Genomic DNA, 22496 nt, shown 5'->3' on the forward strand with positions numbered 1-22496 from the left:
GCACTGTGTCAATCCATCTCATTGAGGGTCGTCTTCTTTTTTGATGACCCTCTATTTTACCAAGCATGATGTCCTTCTCCAGGGACTAATCTCCCCAGATAACATATCCAAAGTATGTGAGACGTAGACTCACCATTCTAGCTTCTAAGGAGCATTCCGGTTGTCTTTCTTCCAAGACAGATTTGTTCCTTCTTTTGACAGTCCACGGTATATTTAATATTCTTCACCAACACAATTCAAAGGCGTCAATTCTTCTTCAGTCTTCTTTATTCATTGCCCAGCTTTCGCACACATAAGAGGTGAATAAAAGCACCACGGCTTGGGTCAGGCATACCTCAAGGTGACATCTTTACTTTTCAACACTTTAAAGAGGTCTTTTGCAGCAGATTTGCCCAATGCAACGTGTCTTTTGATTTCTTGACTGCTGCTTCCATGGGTGTTGATTATGGATCCAAGAAAAATGAAATCCTTGGCAACCTCAATCTTTTCTCCGTTTATTATGATGTTGCTTTATTGGTCCAGTTGTGACGATTTTTGTTTTCTTTATGTTGATGTGTAATCCATACTGAAAGCCCCTTTAGGGTAGTACAAAAACGTAGGTCTTCCTTCTCCCCCCTCCAAGCCTCCAGCATCATTCAGAGCAGCTTCAGATTCACTTCAATGCCTATTTTAAGCATTATGAAGATGCACCTGTATCCTTAGATTTTTCTCTCCATCTTTCTCAGATATTACATTATAAATCAAATCACAAACTTCAATTAACGATATCCAATTAAAAAACAGATTAAGAGGCTCATACGGGAAGCACTGCATGAGGGTTAATGAGACTGTTATTTCAACATGAAAATTGACTTAGAACTGTCACCAAAATTCTGAACGCTAATTATCTATGCTATTTTAAAACCTGCCTTTTTAAAAAGTTATTTTTTCCACTTCTTTTGATCATGCTTTATGATAAAACCATGATCCCAAACAAATTCACAGCCGTCGAGTTGATTACAACCCATAGTGACCCCATAGGACAGAGCTGAACTGCCCCATAGGGTTTCCCAGGCTGTAATCTTTACAGGAGCAGACTTCCACATCTTTCTCCCATCGAGCTGCTGGTGAGTTTGAACCACCAACCATTTGGTTAGCAGGCAAACGCTTTAACCACTGCGCCACCAGGGCTCCTAAAACCATAGGAAAAAAACCAAACCCATTGTTGTCGAGACGATTCCGACTCATAGAGACCCTATAGGATAGAGTTGAACTGCCCCATAGAGTTTCCAAGGAGCACCTGGCAGGTTTAAACTGCAGATCTTTTGGTTAGCAGCTGTAGCACTTAACCACTATGCCACCAGGGTTTCCAAAACCATGACAGTCCCACATAACTGTAGAACTGTTAAAAATATATGCACTTTAGGATATGATGCCTCCAGCATTAGATATTAAGTAGAGCATTTTAAGCAATAAAGAGTCAATAATAAATAAGTAAAATGAGTCAGAGAACTTTTTCTCATCTAATAAAAATTGATTCTCTATGCACTGAGTGCTCTGGGAAACATGAATGTATAAGGAAAGAGTTAGCAGACCAGACATCCCCGGTCATCTCCATACCTGTGTAAGATCCACTGCCTGCTGTAAGATGTTTTCCTTCAATTGTTCTGCTCTCTTTGCGTGAAAAGAATTGCTTTGACTCTGGATGACAAATACAATTCTTTTTAAATCTAGAAACAAACAAGAAAGTTCTCAGGAGTTTCTTTCTTAGCCATTGCTAAAACAAACTTGAAAACAAGGAAAAAACTTCAGCTGCAAGGCAAGCCTACAGGCAATAAACTCTTTAGGAAAAATCTTTTCTCGAAATGATCTTCCAAACATCCCTCCTAGCAAGTTAGGCACTAAATAAATTCACTATACTAAGAGCTAGGCTGCTAACCCAAAGGTCGTCAGTTCAAATCCACCGGCTGCTCCTTGGAAACCCTATGGGGCAGTTCTACTGGGTCCTATGGGGTCACTATGAGTCGCATCCACAACAAGGCAGAGGGTTTGGTTTGGCACTAGGCCAAGTCACGACGAACAAACTGCGTTTGCTCCTGTATCTGTCAGAGAATGTGCGAAAATGTGACAAAGAGAATAGCCTCCCTGTTGCTGTTAGGCACTGACAAGTTGATGACGACTCCTAGTGCCCTTGTATGACAGAGCAGGACTGCCCCACAGAATTTTCTACGCTGTAATCTTTATGGAAACCCTGGTGGCGTAGTGGTTAAGTGCTACAGCTGCTAACCAAAGGGTCAGCAGTTTGAACCCGCCAGGCGCTCCTTGGAAACTCTATGGGGCAGTTCTACTCTGTCCTATAGGGTAGCTATGAGTCGGAATGAACTCGACGGCACTGGGTTTGGTTTGTTTTTTTTAATCTTTATGGGAGCAGATAGCCAGGTTTTTCACCCACATAGCTGCTTGCGGGTTGAAACTGCCAACCTTCGGTTAGCAATGGAGTCCTTAACCAAAAATCCAACGTTTCCAAGTAGCCTTTTAACAATTCCCACATAATCCTAAAGTGTGTTGCTACCTCAAGGATGTTCTGATGGCCCTAAACTGAATTCCTGTGAATGTGAAATGCAAAATGAGTCAGAAGAGTTTTTCTAACCTAATAAAAGTTGATTCTCTATAGAAATATATTTTTCTTTTGTTATGTTAATGAAGTCATTCAAGAATAGGTTGTGTCCTAAACCTAACCCTTCTGTTGTTGTTGGGTGTCATGGAGTCATTCTGACTCACAGCGACCCCATGTGACAGAGCAGAGCTGCCCCATAGGGTTTTCTAGGCTGTCATCTTTATGGGAGCAGATCACCAGGTCTTTCTCCCCCAGTGCTGCTGGGTGGGTTCAAACCACCAACCTTTTGGTTAGTGGCCGAGCACTTAACCGTTGCACCACCAGAGCTCCTACTGAGTGGCATCTTATAAAGGGGCGGGTACAGACACAGAAAGACATACACATGGGAAGAGACCAAGAAATGCCAAGAAACCCTGGGGCAACCCACAGGGAAGGACCCTCCCCTACAGCTTGGTGGTCTGATCTGGACTTTTAGGCTCCGAAACTGTGATATGTTGGGGGGGGGGGAACGAAAAAGTTGTTCTTTAAAGCCACCCACTCTGTGGTATTTTTGTGACAGCTGTACTAACAATCCAAGAGAAAGTGACATTAACCGCCTATGTCCCAGGAGTTCACAAGGCTGGCAAATGACCCAGTAATCCTCCCCACACCCCATGGGTGCCCCGCCAGGATTAAGTGTTATCTTCAGGAAAACAGCAGCTGTGCTTCCCCACGAGAAATGCTGCAGGAAACCCATCTAGGACAACACTGGCAGGATCTGCCAGCCCACTGGAGACTTGCCTCCAAGCAGCCAGCTTTCTACAACAGCAAGTCAAGAGGAAACCCTAGGAGGTCACGCCTACCCGGCCAGGGGCCAGGGAAGGACACTCGCTGTCAAGGCTCAGGCCAGCACGGTGGAGAAGTGCATTAGCCTCCCTGGGTAAAGAAGAAGACAGAAATCACCACTGTGTCAGCATGCCAGAAAGGCCGTTGGCTGAAAGCAGATGTCATATAAACTGTAGCCCCCAGGCAGGCTTACAGCTCAAGGATGTGGGGAAGTCCCCTACCTCAAAGTTCAAAGTTCCAGGATACTCATTTGATTTTAATTTTATTCCATTATATTTATTTGGGCAATTTCTGCTGCAAAAGACTTCTTTGGAGTGTTAAAAAGCAAAGACGTCACTTTAAAGACTAAGAAGTGCCTGACCCAAGCCATGGTGTTTTCGATTGCCTCATATGCACGTGAAAGCTGGGCAAAGAGTAAGGATGACCAAAGAAGAACTGCCGCCTTTGAATTATGGTGTTGGCAAAGAATACTGAGTATACCCTGGACAGCCAGGAGAAAGAACAAATCTGCCTTGAAGAAGTATAGCCAGAATGCTCATTAGAAGCAAGAATGACAAGACTTCATCTCACATACTTTGGACATGCTGTCAGGAGGGACCAGTCCCTGGAGAAGGACATCATGCTTGGTAAAGAAGAGAGCCTGGGAAAAAGAGGAAGACCCGCAATGAGATGCGTTGACACAGTGGCTGCAACAATGGGCGCAGGTGTAACAATGATTGTGAGGATGGCGCAGGACCGGGCAGTGTTTTGTTCTGCTGTACATGGGGTCGCTATGAGTCGGAACCAACTTGATGACACCTAAAACAATAACAAATTTAACTGTTGGATAGTTCTGTAGTTGCATTCATTCACTCACTCACCCAAACATTCATAGAGCTAACAGCTCCACAGTAAGACCTCTAGATCCTAAAATAATCCAGAAAGGTCTGTCTCAGTTTCCTACGGTTGCTATAACAGAATTCCCACCCATGGAACTTCCTCAGTTTAGGAGGCTTGTGGTGGTGGTGTTGGGTGCCACTGAGTTGATTCTGACTCATAGCCACCCCATGTGATAAAAGTAGAATTGCCCCGTAGGATTTTCCTAGGCTGTAATCTTCATGGGAGCAGATCACCAGGTCTTCCTCCTACAGGGCGGCTGGTGGGTTCCAACCACCAACCTATCGGTTAGCAGCTGAACGGTTAATCATTGCACCACTAGGGCACCTTAAGAGGCTAGAAGTCTGAATTCAGGGCATCGGCCCAAGGGATAGCTTTCTCTCTCTGTGGGCTCCAGGGGAAGGTCCTTGCCTTCTTATAGCTTGTGAGGGCACTGGGTTTGGGGTTTTTTTTGTTTCTCAGATTCTTGGCGATGTTCACATGGTGTGTACTGCCCTCTGTTCTTCCTTCTCAGTGTTTAATCTGCTTTCTTAAATCTCAAAGGTGATTGGCTTAAAACAATCCTACACTGATATGGCCTCACTAACATAACAGAGAAGCCCTGGTGGTACAGTGGTTAATGTGCTTGGCTGCTAACCAAAAGGTCAGCAGTTCAAACCCACCAGCCACTCTATAGGAGAGAGATGTGGAAGTCTGCTTCCTTAAAGATTTGAAGCCTTGGAAATTCTATGGGCAATTCTACGCTGTCCTATATAGGGTCACTATAAGTCAGCATCGACTCAGCACCAATGGGTTTGGGTTTCTATGAAGGTTACAGCCTAGAAAACCCTATGGGGCAGTTCTACCGTCACATGGGGTCACTGTGAGTAAAATATCGACTTGACTACCCCTGACAACAACAACAAATCTCTATGATACAAAATCATAAAAGTCTGCATGACAATGATCAGCCCCAAATCAAGACATTGGTCTAGTGGCTTCAGCTGTGTTAGCAATGTTTTGTTTCTTAAAAACCCAAACCAAACCCATTGTGGCCCAGTCACTTCCGACTCCTGGTAAGCCTAGGGGACAGAGTAGAACTGCCCCACAGAGTTTCCAAGCAGCAGCTGGTGGATTTGAACTGCTGACATTTTGGTTAGCCGTGGAGCACTTAACCACTGTACCACCAGGATGCCAGCTGTTTCCTAAGCCAGGTGGTAAATACAGGGATGGTCATTATATTCCCCTTTGTGAGTTTGGGTATATTCAAGATATTTCCTAATAAATTTTTAAAAAGAGCAGACCCATCTGTGAAAAGGTTTCAATCCTGGTTTGAGCACAAGAACAAACTCTGACCACTCGCTCCGTTCTCTTCACAAGACACAGGCTTTGCAAGAAGAAAAACCAACCAGTGAACTCTTCTCCTTTTCATATACCTGCTTCATTGTCTGTGAGCTTTGCTTTCTCTCTTGTTAACTCAGCTACCAAGCAGTCATGCTGGCCCTTTCCTTTTTCTTTTTTTAATAATTTATTATTTTTGTTGTTGGGAATATAACAGCAGAACAAACACCAATTCAACAGTTTCTACATGTGCATTTCAGTAACACTGATTTCATTTGAGTTGTGCAACCATTCTCACCCTCCTTTTGGGAGCTGTTCCTTCCCCATTAACATAAACTCACTGCCCACCCCCCCAAGGTTCTTAGCCAGTCTTTTGAGCTGCTATTGTCAATGTAATCCAAAACAGATAGTTCTTTGAAAGAGCTATGCCCAAGGTGGACATTCTTTACTAAGTAAGCTATTGCTTGGTTTAAAGAAGACTGGAGGCAATATTTTTGGTTTAAGGTTTGAAGATTATCTCAAGGCAATAGTTTCAGGGGTTCATCCAGCCTCTCAGAAATTCTGGACTCCATGAGAATTTAAAATTCTGTTCTGCATTTGTCCCTTTTGATCAGGATTCCTCTACACAATCTTTGATCAAAATATTCAGTAACGGTAGCCAGGCACCATCTAGTCTTCTGGTCTCACAGGAAAGGAGGCAGTTGTTCATGGAGGCGATTACTCACACATTCCATATCCTCCACCTATTCCTGACTTCCTTCTTCCTCTGTTGCTTCAGGTAAACACAAGCCACTTACGGTACCTTGGATGGCCCTTTCCTTTTTCTCACACTTTAATCCCACGTGACACATGTGTGCATTCCACAAACATCTTCTGAGTGCCTACTAAGTTGAAGTTCTGGGATACCAAGGCAAATAAGCACAGTCCAGGCATCTAGGAGTCTGAGTCCAGCTCAGAAGACAAAGACAATTATAGTGCAAAGTGTAAGGTGGAAGCCTGAGCTGGGCAGGGTTCCACCGGAGCTCAGAGGGGGAGCAAGTGCAAGCCAAGCTGCTGGAAGGAGACATTCCTGATTTTCCTTTAAAAAGCAGCAGGTTTCTACAGACTCCACACAGAAGGTAGCAGAATGTGTGTAGAGGAGCTAGCACAGTGGTTAAGAACTCAACAGCTAACCAAAAGGTCGGCAGTTCAAATTCACCAGCTGCTCCGTGGAAACCCTATGGATTTAACTATGACATTTCCGATCAACGTCTGATCTCTAAAATTTATGTGATACTGCAAAAACTCTACTACAAAAAGACAAATAATCCAATTAAAAAATGGGCAAAAGATATGAACAGACACTTCACTAAAGAAGACATTCAGGTAGCTAACAGACACATGAGGAAATGCTCACGATCATTAGCCGTTAGAGAAATGCAAGTCAAAACTACAATGAGATTCCATCTCACTCCAACTGGCATTAATCCAAAAAACACAAAATAATAAATGTTGGAGAGGCTGTGGAGAGATTAGAACACTTACACACTGCTGGTGGGAATGTAAAATGGTACAATCACTTTGGAAATCGATTTGGCCCTTCCTTAAAAAGCTAGAACCAGAACAGAAACAACAAGAATGCTGACACAATGTGAAGGATGTAGCCAATGTCACTGATCATTAAGTCTAGAAACTGTGGAATGAGAGCGGGTTTTGCTGTATATTCTCACCAAAAATAAATTAAGCAAAAAGAGGAAAATAAAAAGAATGAATGACCAAAAAGCTATACACCACTCAGCCCCAATTCCATTCCAGAGGACAGGGATAGTGCAGAAACAGCTTATAGGCTTATATTCCTGCTATCCTTTATATCAGCACCAAGGAATATTTTCTGACATACATCCTACCCGTACCTGTTGTTGTCGAGTCAATTCTGACTCATAGCGACCCTACAGTACAGAGCAGAACTGCCCCGTAGGGTTTCCGAGGCTCTAATCTTTACAGAAGCAGACTGCCACATCCTTCCCCTGAGGAGCAGCTGGTGGGTTTGAACCAGCAACCTTTTGGCTAGCAGCCGAGCGTTTAAACACTGCACCACCAGGGCTCCTTACACACATTCTAACTAAGGCCTGCCTTAATTGAATCACCTTCTGGCTGAGTCTGGATCCTAGAGATCATCTTGGTAGCTGTCTTCCTGTTTATATGCCATCCAACCGTTTGACTCTTAGCGTCCCACTGGCCCATCAATAGAGCTGAACAAGACAAAGCCATGGTCTCCTTCTCATGCTGGTTGTATTCCTCTAAACTCGTCATAATTTGCCATCGGTAAACACTGCCAAAACTCAAGACAGATCATTGTCACTTCTCCTCCGGGAAACGTGCAATAAGTGGGTCGTTTACTAAGAGCCTGATAACAGCGATGAGCACGACAGGCTAGAAGCAGGAGGTAATGAAATTTATCAAGGACACGGGAAGGAACCGTGCTTCTGAGGCAAGCAGAGCCGCAGAGAGCATTAAGGGAAAGCAACTGCGCTAAACAGATGGTTAGAAAAGGATCCCTGGAGGAGAAATCAAAAGTTCTCTGTTGCTGCAGTTATCGCTCTGGGTAAGCCTCGGCTGCTAATGGAAAGGTCAGTGGTTCGAACCCACCTAGCGGCTCTACAGGCGAAGAACTAGAAATCAACTTCCATAAAGATTACAACCTAGGAAACCCTATGGGGCAGATCTAATCTGTCACATGGGGTCACTGTGAGTCAGAATCGACTTGATGACACCCAGCAACAACAGTGAGGGTCAAGCACTCTACTATTGCTGATCTTCCCTGGTCAGGAATTAGCTAGAATAATGAATTCCATCACTCTGGTGTTTTCCTAGTGAGAAGTCAATACGGTGATCTTCTGAAAACATGCTGTCTGATGATTTGAAGTCCCTGGGCAGCACACGCAGTTTGCAACTGGCTGCTAAATGAAAGGTGGGTGGTTCCAACGCACCCAGCAGTGCCATGGAAAAAAGGCCTGGTGGTCTGCTTCCATAAAGATCACAGTCAAGAAAGTCCTACGGAGCAGCTCTACTCTGTCACATGGGGTTGCTACGAGTAGGAATCGACTCAACGGCACCTAACAACAACAACATTAGGCATAAGCTGAAAAAGACAGACTGTCCTGTGCTTGAGGCTGTTACCAGTCCTGAGTATTGCCAGGGCCATGACTTCAAAGATGCAGGCACTCTGGCGCTACAGGAGCGGGCCTCGAGCGTGTGGAGGTAGTACCCTCCTGGCACTGTCAACTCACATCAGGATTGTGGTTAGTAAGCCCCCCGGGTCTATCTCTGACAAACTGATATCAAGGGAAGGTTCATTCAACTTGCCACTTGCAAAGGCAAGAATGTGCATATTTATTTGTCCGAGAGAATTTCACCTCGGTATCTTCCCTCCAGTGCTCCAGACTAGGGTCATTAATTCATTTAATAACCCCTTATTGTAAAGAAAGGGGCCCTGGTGGCACAGTGGTTAAAGCACTCAGCTGCTAACCAAAAGGTCAGCGGTTCGAATACACCAGCCCCTCTGCAGGAGAAAGGTGTGACAGTCTGTTTCTGGGAAACCCTATGAGCAGTTCTTCTCTGTCACATGGGGTCATGTGTCAACTTCGCTAGGCCATGATTCTCAGTGGTTCGGCAGGTATCATGTGACCATCTCCCATTCTGCGATCTGATGTGAGCAGCCAATCAGTTGAAATCCAATCAGCTTTCTTAGCGGTATGGCCTGCATCCAATATACATGGATGTTCTACAAAACTCTTTCTGGATCCTGCACCAGACTCATCATCCTCTGACCTCTGGTTCTTGGAACATGAGCCAGCAGCCCGCTGCCTGACCTGTAGATCTTGGGACTTGCCAGGTCCCATAACCCCATGAGCCAGCAGCCTTCCACCTGACCTGCTCATCTTGGGTTCATCAGCTCCTGCAACCTCGTGAGTCCGGAGAAGCCTCCAGCCTGACAGCTGATCCAAGGACTTGGGACTTGCCAGCCTCTACAACTGCGTGAGCCATTTCCTTGAGATATATCTCTCTATACATATATATACATATACATACATATATACGTACACACACACATATATATATACATATATACGTATATATATACATACATATATGTTTGACTGGTTTTGCTCCTCTAGAGAACCCAGCCTCAGACGGGCCACCAAATGAATTGGAATCAACTTGATGGCACCTAACAACCCCACCATGGATTGTGGGAAATATCTGGCAGAAGATATAGTTGGTGAGCTGCCTTCTGAGGGCCAAGTAGTATCTGCTGGGGAAGGAGTGGGGGCCCTCGGTCCAGGCAGAGGAGGGCATAACAAAGGCATGGCTTGTCCTTTCTCCCACTCAGGGTGGACCCCTTGTAAGAGGGACTGAGTCTTATTCATCTCTACACCCCCACAGCATGGAGTTTCGCTCTCACTGGAAGCTCAAAACATGACACTGAAGGAACGAGACCCACCATATTAGACAAGGCAGTCAAACCTGTGAAAGCCGGAACCCATGTAAGGTGGAAACCTGTCAGAGACAGAAAAATCAACTCTTCTCCACTGAAAGAAAAGTGGTGAGCCTCCACCCTGTCAAAGGCAGAAAACTTGCAAGACCCAGAAACACAAGGCAGCCCTGTCAAGTTCCGGCTCCCCAGGTGTCACTGTACTCCCGACATGTCAATATAAGAAAGTTTCTCCTTGTGTCTTCCTGAGGCTAGCTGTAAACGTTAGGCTGGGCCGATGACTAGATATTTGAGCAATATTTACTCCATAAATCAACGGAATCAGAAAAAAACATTCACTGAGGTGAAACAGGATTTACAAGACACACAGCAGGGCACATATCCAAGTTAAAAAAAAAAAAACATTACTTACCTATGTCGTTTTTCCTTGATAGTCCACCTTTCTCCAAATTCTAAATATTAAATAAAACAGAAAAAGATGAATCTCATCACATAACTATCAATCTACTGAATAAATACATATTATAAATATATATTTATATACAGTTCTATAATTACCATTATATATTATAAGGAAAACTGGTAGTGCAATGGTTGAGAGTTCAGCTGCTAAACGAAAGGTCGGTATTTCCAATGTACCCAGTAGCTCCTCAAGAGAAATACTTTGTGGTCTGCTCAGCCTAGGGGACCGTGGTCTTGGGGAACATCTAGACCAGCTGGCATAACCCACTTAATAAAGAAAATGTTCCACACCCTACTTTGGTGAGTAGTGCCTGGGGTCTTAACACTGCGAGTGGCCATCTAAGATATATCTGTTGGTCCCATCCTATCCAGAGCAAAGGAGAATGCAGAAAACCAAAGACACAAGAAAATATTAGTCCAAAGGACGAATGGACCACATAAACCACAGCCTCCATCAGGCAGAGCCAAGAAGAACTAGATGGTACCCAGTTACCACTCCACCCACCCCGACAACTCTAACAGAGATAAAATAGAGGGTCCCGGACAGAGTAAAAGTAGAATAAAATTTCAATTCACAAAAAAAGACCAGATACACTGGTCTGACAGTGACTAGCAGAACCCCCAAGACTATGGCCCCCAGACACCCTGCTGACTCAGAACTGAAGCAACTCTCAAAGCCCACTTTTTGGACAAGGATTAGACATGCCTATAAAACAAGCAATAACACACGGAGGAATGTGCTTCTCAGTTCACTCAAATATAAGAGACTAAATGGCCAACTCCTGCCCAAAAGCAAGACAAGAAGGCAGGAAGGGGTAGGAAATACGGAGTAATGGACGTGGGAAACCCAGGGTGGAAAAGGGGAGAGTGCTGTCCAATTGCAGGGATTGCAGCCAATGTCACAAAACAATGCGTGTAAAAATTTTTGAATAAGAAATGAATTTGCGCCGTAAACTTTTGCCTAAAACACAATAAAACTAAAAGAAAAAAAAAAGATGACAACCTAGAAAACCCTCTGGGGCAGTTCACCCTGTCCTAAAGGGTCACTGTGAGTCAGAACGAACTCGACAGCAATGGGTTTGTTTTTTGGCTTTTATACTATATTATATATTACAGATTTACAATGTAAATATATATTATATATTACACACATGCGCAGAAAAACCCAGTGCCATCGAGTTGATTCCAACTCATAGCGACCCTATAGGACAGAGTAGAACTGCCCCATAGAGTTTCCAAGGAGTGCCTGGTGAATTTGAACCGCCAACCCTTTGGTTAGCAGCCATAGCACTTAACCACTACACCACCAGGGTTTCCATTACACACATATAAAACCAAAAAGCCATTGATGTCGAGTCAATTCTGACTCACAGTGACCCTAAAGGGCAGGGCAGAACTGTCCCAGGGGGTTTCCAAGGAGCGACTGGTGGATTCAAACCACTGATCTCTTGGTGACAGCCAAGCTCTTAACCACTGAGCTACAAGGCTCCACACACATATAACAGAGTATAAATATACATATTAACATTTTGGAGGAAGGCTTTAAAGATGGGAGCTTGGAGGTATTTCCTAGAGGAAGAAATGAGGCCAAAACTTAAGGGTGAAAAGCGGCAAGAGTGTACTTCTGTACCATAGCAGGAGCCTCCTGAGAAGGCTATCCTTTTCTTGTCATGTGATCTTACGTAAATCATGCAGTTCAGCTGAGGCTCTTCCCTCCTGTGTAAAGTGGAGTAACGCCTAACTGCTTCCCAATGTTCTTGGAAGGGTTAATTTAAAAATCTTGGAAACCATAAAGCTTTACAAACTTATCAGAGATATGAATAATCTGGTAGTGGCCTAGGAAGAAAGACCTGGAGATCTACTTCCAAAAATTAGCCAAGGAAAACCCTGTGGATCACAAAAGAACACTGTCTGAGTCACTTGCTCTGGACACGTCATCAGGAGAAATGAATTGCTGGAGGAGGATATCATGCTTGGTGACATAGAGGGCCAGCAAGAGGAAGACTCTGGGTGAGATGGATTGGCACAACAGCCCCAAAATTGGACTTGAACATGCCGGCAATCATGAGGATGACACAGGACTGAGCAGTGTTTCACTCTGTTGTACATAAGGTCAACATCAGTCAGAGTCAACTCAACAGTAGCTATCTATCTATCCATCTATCTTCTCATCCATCTATCCATCACCTATCTATCCATCCATCCATCATCTATCTACCCACCCATCACCTATCTATCTACTTATCTACCTATCTATCACGTTCCTCATGAAGCTAAGCTCTACTAATGATTGAAGTTTATCATCTTTTGGGCTCAGGCACACTGCTGCCAGCATGTGTTATGGATTGAATTGTGTCCTCCAAAAATGTGTGTCAATTTGGCTAGACCATGATTCCCAGTATAGTGTGGTTGTCCTCCATTTTGTGATCTGGTGTAATTTTCCTACGTGTTGTAAATCCTACCCTGTATGATGTTAATGATGCAGACACAACCTACAGGATTAGATTTTATCTTGAGTCAATTTCTTTTGAGGTATAAAAGAGAGAAGCAAGCAGAGAGGAAAGGGACCTCATTATCACCAAGCAAGAAGAGCCTGGAGAGGAGCGTGTCCTTTGGACTCAAGGTCCCTGCGCTGAGAAGCTCCTAGACCAGGGGAAGATTGATGACAAGGACCTACCCCAGACCTAATGGAGAGAGAAAGACTTTCCCTGGAGCTGGTACCCTGAATTTGGACTTCTAGCCTCCTAAACTGTGAGAGAATAGAGTTGTGTGTTAAAGCCATCTGCTCATGGTACTTCTGTTATAGCAGCACTAGATGACTTAAGGCAGCATGTTATCACGATATCCTTTCTTACTGGTGGGCAGCACTCAGATGCCTACCTCTTAGCATGTCCAAGGTGAGCTGTCTTCTTCTTCTGCAGAACCCCTGACCCAGAAATTTGGCCTTGTGCTCGCAACACCTGATCCTGAGCCTGTTTACATTAAGGGAGGAACTCTCAAATAATTTTTCCAGCCAAGTACAAAGTGTCAGCAGCTAAATCTGCTGTCTTCGTTGTCTTCTTTGGCAGTCTCGGAAGGAATTTTCTACCTAATTGCCCTTTTCAACAGCCACAGGCTATAATTACGACAATTGGACAGTGGCAAACATCTGTCAATTTTCTTCACAGACTGCAATAAGAAATGCAGTTGTGAGCTTTCACCAACAAAATTGCAAACAACTTCGAAGCCAACATGCAGCCACAGTGACACATTGTCCTCCTAAAATGCCAAGGATTTTGTGACAATTGGCAGGATGGAGATAGGAAGTTAAACCCAGAGAAACGTCTACCTTGGCAGTATTTTCTATAATTATCTGTCTCAAGAATAGAAATGCCGCTGAGCCGCTCTGAAGCCTATACTTATGTGCTGGTTTGGACCTCAGAATCAAGTGACACTTCACTTACTCCTGATAAAACATGGGTTTTAGAAGAGCCTACCAAAGAAAAAAACTTAGAAAGCTCAATCCATTCACTTCTCTAAATCTGCTGAGCCAAAGTCACATTGTCACTGTAAATTAACCAGTTGTAGTCAAGTCGATTCCTATTCATGGAAACCCCATGTGCGTCAGAGCAGAACTGTGCTCCAGAGGGTTTTCAATAGCCTGAATTTTTGGAAGTAGATTGCCATGTCTTTCTTCCAAGGCGCCTCTAGGTGGACTTGAATCCCTAACCTTTCAGTTAGCAGTCGAGTGCAATAACCATCGCACCACCCAGGGACTCCTATTCATGAATTCACATAGGTGACCTCACTGACTCGTCTACACACTAAATGGTACTCTTCCCTAGGCAAACAACCTGCTCACAGGGAAAGAACCAGGGCTTTGAACCAGTTCTAAACTCTTCAGTCACGGCCAATGGAAACAAGGCAGGGCTACAAACCAGTCTGAAGCAGTTCAGTCATGGCCAATGGAAACAAAGGCAGGGCTACAAACCAGTCTGAAGCAGTTCAGTCACGGCCAGTGGAAACAAAGGCAGCATACACGCTGCAAAGCAACTAAACCTCTTGCACGTCGCCTTTTGACCTGAGTGGGAAAGGCTGCGGTATCCCACTCCAAGATGGTGGCCGATGTCACCACTTTGAATGCATGTCCACTGTCATTTGGAGTGAGATACAGCTGCCTGTTTCCTACTTGGGTCAAAAGCCGATGCAAGAGATTTGGTTGCTATGCAATGTGTACGTTGTCCTGGTTTCCATCACCCATGACTAAACCACTTCCAACCAGTTCAAAGCTCTGCCTGGTTTCCATCAGCCATGACTGAACCATTTATAACCAGTTCGACTCCTGAGGTTCGCCCTTCAGCCAAAGATTAGATAGGCCCATAAAACAAAATCAGGCTAAATGGGCACATCAGCCCAGAGACAAGGACGAGAAGGTAAGAGTGGAATGGAAAGCTGGTAACAGGGAACCCAAGGTCAAGAAGGGAGACTGTTGACATGTCATGAAGTTGTTAACCAGTGTCATAAAACAGTATGTGTATTAACTGTTTAATGAGAAACTAGCTTGCTCTGTAAACCTTCATCTAAAGTACAATAAAAAAAAAAAAATTTTTTTTTTAATAATACAAGCAAAAAAAAAAGAAATGGTTCAAAGTCCTGGAGAGGGCACAGGCCCCGTAATCCAGAAGCCCCACTGGCTTCCACCATTAACCTACTGCATGGCCCTTGGCCAAGCTGTCTTCTCCTTGGCAGGCCACAGCTCTGGCTACCAGATGAGAACCATGGGAAAACAGAACTTTTAGACCTAAAAACAGTATTGGAGATGTTTCAATACCACACTTTCCTTTTACAAAGGAGATAATGGAGGTTCTGGAAAGATACTGAAGTTGCCCAAGGTCAGAGAGTCACCCTAATCACAAACCCAAGATTAAAACCCAGGTCTTTTGACTCCTTTCCAATATTCCTTCCATACACCACCATGATAACTAACACATGCCCAGCCTTTCTCCAGAGACATTCTTTAGAAAGTGTGTGCCATCAGATGTGAACATATTTTCAAAGTAACTTAAAAGTAACATGTACAGATACAGCTGTTGGTCACTGCTTGTCTGGAGCAAGAGAGAAGGAAGGAAACCAAAAACTGAGACGAGAAACTAGCCTACAGGGCAAATAGTCTACACAAGCCACAGCCTCATCTACCTTGAGATCAGAACTAGATGGTGCCCAGATACCACTACCAACTTTTCTGATCAGGGCCACAATAGATGGACCCTTACAGAAAGGGGGGGAAATGTGGAACAGAACCTTAAATTCCTAAAATTGAAAAAAAAAAAAAAAAAACAACAGACCTACTAGACTGGTTGAGACCGGAGGACTCCCCTCAACTACTGCTCGGAGATACTCTTCAAACCTTGAACCAAAACTAACCCTGGAGGTCACCTTGTAGTTAAATAACAAATTGGCTCAAAAAATAATGAGTATCACCCGTAAGTACTGTGTTCCTTTAAAAAAAAATCACCTACACAAGACCAAAAGGTTAACAATTACTTTAAAACAAAGACGACCAAGATGAGGATGTAAGAGGACAGGGAAGCTAAATTACCGGCAACGGAACAACCAGAACGGAGATAATGAGAATGTCTACACGTTGTGAAGAATGGGACCAATCTCACTGAACAACTTGCGTAGAAACTGTTGGGTGGGAGCCTCAACTGCTGTGTGAACCTTCATCAATAAAATACTGTTTTTAAAAAAGTAACAGGTACAACAAAAGTTTTCTTTATCAGCAAGTTGGAAAATGAAAAGATCCTGCACTCAGTAGCACAGACTGAGTAGTTTAAACAAGCCGCAACACCAACCAGGCTTCCCTTCAGGAATCTTTGTGGGAACAAAGAAAAGCAACCAAAAGGATACATCTTCCTCGTGTTGTTAAGCATCCCAGTTCAGATTAGCTAACACAAGAGCTAGGAAATGGTTAGCCATTTCAAACGGTTCAATTTGTAAACTGTAAAAATAAAATACCCAAGGAACGGTTGGATTAGGTGAACTGAAACAGAACCAAAATGGTCTTGAGTAATTTCCCCACTGGGAAAGAAAATTAGAGTAAATGAACGAACTGACAGAACATTTAAATTTTAAAATTCCAGCTTCCCTAGTGAAAAGGCTTCCTTCTTCCTAAGAAGAAAGAAACACATGGTTTGTTTTATTATCTCTGGTGCCGCGTGTTTCTTACACTGACTATGGACATCAATCAAAATGCGCTCACTGTCAGGGCTTTCTAACCGAATTGTGATTCATACAGGAGAGAAACGTTACTAAGGCCTCTGCCCCGCAGACAGCTCCCACCCCAGCCAGGAAAAGACAACTCGGCCACCTTTTTAAACAGGTTTTATTTTCAAGGCACATTAGATTTGAACACTTGTAACCCTACGGGCAGTTCTACTCTGTCAATATGGGGTCGCTATAAGTCACTCTGAGGACTAAGGTGTGCCTGACCCAAGCCATGGTATTTTCAATCGCTTCATACGCATGCAAAAGCGGGACAACAAGTAAGGAAGACCCAAGAAGAACTGACACCTTTGAATTATGGTGTTGGCAAAGAATACGGCATATACCATGGACTGCCAGAAGAACAAACAAATCTGTCTTGTAAGAATACAGCCAGAATGCTCCTTAGAAAATAAGGGTGGCGAGACTTCGTCTCGTGTACTTTGGACACATTATTAGGAGGGATCAGTCCGTGGGGAAAGACATCACGCTTGGTACAGTAAAGAGTCAGTGAAAAAGAGGAAGACTCTCAATGAGATGGACTGACACAGTGGCTGCAACAATGGACTCAAGCTTAACAACGATTTTGAGGATGGCATAGGACCAGGCAGTGTTTCGTTCTTTTGTACATAGGGCCACTATGAATTGGAACCAATGTGACAGCACCTGACAACAACATACCATGTCTGAGGGGTCCCTGGTAGTGCAAACAGTTAAGAGCCCAACTACTAGCCGAAAGGGTGACTGTTCGAACCCACCCAGAGGCACCTCGGAAGGTTGCCTATTGATCTGCTTCTGAAAAATTAGCCATTGAAAACCCTGTGGAGCCCAGTGGTTAAGCACTCTGCTGCTAGTGGTTTGAACCCACCCAGTGAGTCCACGGGAGAAAGGCCTGGTGATCTGCTCCTGTAAAGATTATTGTCTAGAAAACCCTATGGGGCAGCTCTGCTCTGTCACACGGGACTGTTATGAGTCTGAATCAACTTGACGGCACCCAAGAATAATAATATATATACTATATAATAATATAGTATTATGTAATGTATATAACATATAATAATATATGTAACGTATATAGTTATTCTTACTAGGGGCCGTGGAGTTGACTCCAACTCGTGGCGATCCCATGTGACTCCACGCCCCATAGGATTCTCTAGGCTGTTTGGGCTTCTCAAGAATAAGGTTTCTGATTCTGACCACGCGGGGGGTCTGGCAGGACAGTCACCTTCAGGTCCCCTCACTGGGTCCATGGCCCATCCTCTCACACAGTGTCACCTTGAAGGGGACAAGTCATTAGGCTTCTGTGATCCTGTGACACAGCACACTCATTCCTTCACAGACAGGGAAAATTAAACCCAAGGCCAAGATGTGGCAAGGAGCCCTGGTGGTGCAATGGTTAAGGACTTGGCTGCTAATCAAAAGGTCTGAGGTTCAAACCCACTCAGCACTGGATCTGCTCCGGAAAAGATTAAACCAAAAAAAAGAAAAAGACAAGCCTATTGCCACTGAGTTGATTCCAACTCATCGAGACCCTATAGGACAGAGTTGCCTAGGAAACCCTATGGGGCAGTTCTACTCTGTCACATGGGGTCGTGACGAGTCAGAATCAACTCCATGGCACCTAACAACAACAAGATTTGGCAAGGCTACAGATATGTATGGCCTCTAAGCAAGACTTTTAAAATGTCTGACCAAACCAAACAACAACAACAAAAAAAAACCATTGTCATGAAGTCAATTTTGAGTCATAGCGACCCTATAAAACAGAATAGAACTGCCCCATAGTTTCCAAGGCTGTAATCTTTACAGGAGCAGACTGAGCAGCTGGTGGATTCAAACCGCCAACCAAAGCAGCCAAGCAGTTAACCACTGTGCCACCCAGGGTCCCTACTCCATGTCCAAACACCCTTCTTCTTAAAATGAGTTTAAAACCTAGCGGGACTATTCGAGCTATTAAAGGGTTTGTTCAAAGGAAGCTTATCTGTAGGGTGGAAACCCTGGTGGCGTAGTGGTTAAGTGCTACGGCTGCTAACCAAAGGGTCAGCAGTTTGAACCCACCAGGCACTCCTTGGAAGCTCCATGGGGCAGTTCTCCTCTGCCCTATAGGGTCACTATCAGTCAGAATTGACTCGACAGCACTGGGTTTGGTTTTTATCTGTAGGTCACTGTTAGGAATTTAAAATCTACAGTTAACCAACATTTCATTAATGCACAAGAAAAATGTTTATAACGATTAAGGGATGAAATCGTTCCGGTTCCCGTTACAGAAAATACAGAAATATCCCACAAAGGGCGAGAGGTGACCATTAGAATCAGTACCTGAGACTGCTTGACCTCTTCCTTTGTATCTTCAGAAACCAAAGCAAAAGCTGGGAAAAAAAGGAAACATTTTTACGTTAAAATTAGCAGTTAAGATTCCTTCTCACGTGGAACAGTTCCGCTTGTGTGAGAAAAGGAGGCCTGAAAAGACACGTTTTGCTCATTGTTAAACAGCTGCACTGCTGCAAACCAGTACTGCTGGGCTCCACCTCCAGACCTAAAATTATTCATCGGTTCAAAGCCAATACCCTGAAACTTACCAAGCAAAGAAATACTACAGCAGAGAAATTGAAATCTGAAATTGAACCACAAAATAGATGCATGTAAACGACTGTCGTTGTACTTAATTGCCATCGAGTCGATCCTGCCTCACGGCGACCCCACGTGTGCAGAGCTGAACTGCTCCATATGGTTTTCAGAAGATTACCAGGCCTGTCTTCCGAGGTGCCTCTGACTAGGTTTGAACCACCAACCTTTCAGCTAGTAGTTGAGCACTTAACAGTTTGTGCCAGTCAAGGACCTCTCATTATCGTGCTAAGGACACAATATATGAGAAATTCTGAAGATAATATAAAGGTACAAAACTATGTTATTTTCCCAAAAAAAAAAAGGATGTCCACCTGCATCTGGTAAGCACTGTTATTGTTGTGTGCCGTCGAGTCGATTCCAACTCAAGCAGCCCTATAGGACAGAGCAGAATTCCCCCATAGGGTTTCAGAGGTTGTAATCTTTATGTAAGCAGATTGCCACATTTTCCTCCCACGGAACGGCTTAAACCACCAACCTTTTGGTTAGGAGCCGCACACATAACCACTGCACCGCCAGGGCTCCTTGGGAAGCACTGCAGACACTAGCAACTAAGAATGACCTTCATGCAGTTAAAGTTACCAGTCGCCATCGAGTCAATTCCAACTCATGGCGACCCCGTGTGTACAGAGCAGAACGGCTCCACAAGGCTTCCAAGGCTGTGACCTTTCCGGAGCAGACCGCCAGGCCTGTCTTCCGAGGTGCCTCTGGGTAGGTTCTAACTGCCATCCTTTCAGCTTCATAGCTGAGTGCTTGACTGCGTGTGCCACCCGGGGATCCATACGGACTGCTACTCCTGCACAACCTTCTTAAGCAAAGGGGAATTTCTGGGATTCCAGAGGGAAGACGCACAACTTGTAACTCTCGCCATCTGTGCCAGAGCAAAGCAGGCAACAAAGCTGGACGTGGAACAAGCTTTCAGGCTCCGGGGAAGGAAGCAGGAGGGTTAACAGAACCAGAGAATGCAATAGGGCCAGAGAGTGAGGTGAATTAAAATCATTCCTCATTTAGAATGATTTAATGTTTTGAGTCAGAGCCCATAAATAGACCAAAAGATCCCTTGAGATACAGCTCGGCTCTGCATTTTAAAAAAACTATAACTACATGAAGGTGATACTTGATACAATGAAAATATAAAACAAAATGATTAAACCATACAGTCAGGAAGATTAACAGAATAAAAATTACGCCTTCCCTTTAGAGCGCATTCCTCCTGGAGAGCTAAGAAGAAGGCGTCTCATAGGGTTTGCGATCTCCAGTGAGCATTCCAGGAAGGAAACGGCCATGTCGCTGAGCAATGAGTATTAAAAGGGTTGGCCCAGAACTGGATGGTGCCCAGCTACCATAACTGAAGGTTTTGATCAAAGATTCTACAGAGGAATCCTGATCAAAAAGGGGGAAATGCAGAACAGAATTTCAAATTCCCATAGAATCCTGAATTTCTGGAGCAATGGAGGCTGGATAAACTCCTGAAGCTCTTGCCCCGAGGGCAAAAATATCTCCTGAAGTTGTATTCAAACCAAAGGACAAAAAAAAAAAAACCCCACTACCATGGAGTCGATTCTGACTCATATGGCCCTTATAGGACACAGTAGAACTGCCCCACAGGGTTTCCAAGGAGCGCCTGGTGAATTCGAACTGCCGACCTTTTGGTTAGCAGCTGAGCTCTTAACCACTGCACCACCAGGGCTCCTAACAACACTTTGCACCACGAAATTTCAGATAATACAACATTCTGACAACTTGCAAGATACAAAAACTGTAGTCAAACACATAACTTTAATTCAAAAACCCACATCTCCTCCCCCATTAATTCCTAATTATAAACACAGACAAAGCACTAGGGGGTTAGAATGCTTTCTTTTATCAAGAAAAACAGCTTTCTCAATTTAACACCTTCCGTGACTCATTCTGATAACCAGCAGTTACTCTTGCCTCACTTTTTGGCAAAGGCAGATGGTTGCACATCTAGGAAAAGCATGTCACGTCTAAGTCCCCTGGCCCTTTAGGAGGTAGACTTGATACTGCCAGGAACATGTCTTTATGTGGTATTGGCTCCAAAAATTAGTACTGCATCACCTTTCATAAGTAAGCAGCTAACATGATTTGATCACACAACGGTTTATACCAGGACCTACACAAAGACAAGATGTCGCCACTAAACCAAGTGAGTTCCGCAAACCCTGTTGTCACTATCAAGACCACCGTTGCCAGTTACCCTCAAGTCGACCCCGACTCATGGAGACCCCATTCATGTCAGCGTAGAAGTGCACTCCATCAGGTTTTCTTTCTTATTTTGTTGTCGTTGTTCAGAATACACACAGCAGAACATGCACCGATTCGACAATTCGTACATGTACAACTCAGTGACACTGATCACATTCGAGTCGCACAACCATTCTCACCCTTCTTTTCCCAGTTGTTCCTCCTCCATTAACATAAACTCACTGTCCCCTAAGCTTCCTAGCTGATCTCTCCAGTTGCTGTTGTTATTTTGATGCCATATACATAGTCCTTAAAAGAGCGCAACGCTCAAGGCAGACATTTTTTCACTAGTTAAGCTAAACTACTGTTTGGTTTTAAGAAGACTTCAGTGGACATTTTTGCTTTAAGTTTTCAAGATTACCTCAGGGCAAGAGTTCCAGGGGTTCATCCAGCCTCCACGGCTCCAGAAAGTCTGGATTCCATGAGAATTTGAAATTCTACTCTGCACGTCCCCCTTTTTGATCAGGATTCTTCTATAGAATCTTTGACCAAAATATTCAGTATCCAGTTCTGCTGGTCTCATGGCAAGGGAGGCAGTTGTTCACGGAAGCAATTAGCCACGCATTCCATTTCCTCCTCCTATTCCTGACTCTCCTCCTTCATCTGTTGCTCCAGGTAAAGAGAGACCAATTTTTGTGCACAGGGTTTTCAATGACTGAGTTTTCAGAAGCAGGCTGCCCAGCCTTTCTCCCGAGGCACCTTTGAGCGGATTCCAACCTCCAACCTTCAGGTTAGCAGCCGAGCATGTTAGCTGTTTGCACCACCCAAGGACTCCCAACCATTTCTTCATTCAGGCAAGGCTTAACTAAG

General features: G+C 44.2%; 1 protein-coding gene across 6 annotated transcripts in view; it reads right to left on the bottom strand.

Moving 5' to 3' along the window:
* B3GLCT (beta 3-glucosyltransferase) overlaps positions 1-22496 on the bottom strand; it is a 133758-nt gene that overhangs the window by 90803 nt on the left and 20459 nt on the right. For all 6 annotated transcript variants that reach the window (XR_010318169.1, XM_064269948.1, XM_064269947.1 and 3 more), the window contains exons 2-4: positions 19116-19165; positions 10504-10543; positions 1600-1709 (exon numbers count right to left, since the gene is read on the bottom strand). Coding sequence is in view for 5 of the 6 variants with exons in the window: in XM_064269948.1 (XP_064126018.1) it covers positions 1600-1709; positions 10504-10543; positions 19116-19165 (200 nt within the window). In the remaining variant the exon portion in view is untranslated. The remainder of the gene's footprint in view (positions 1-1599; positions 1710-10503; positions 10544-19115; positions 19166-22496) is intronic.

This window comes from Loxodonta africana, chromosome 17 (genome assembly GCF_030014295.1).
Source record: "Loxodonta africana isolate mLoxAfr1 chromosome 17, mLoxAfr1.hap2, whole genome shotgun sequence".
Lineage (NCBI taxonomy): Eukaryota > Metazoa > Chordata > Mammalia > Proboscidea > Elephantidae > Loxodonta > Loxodonta africana.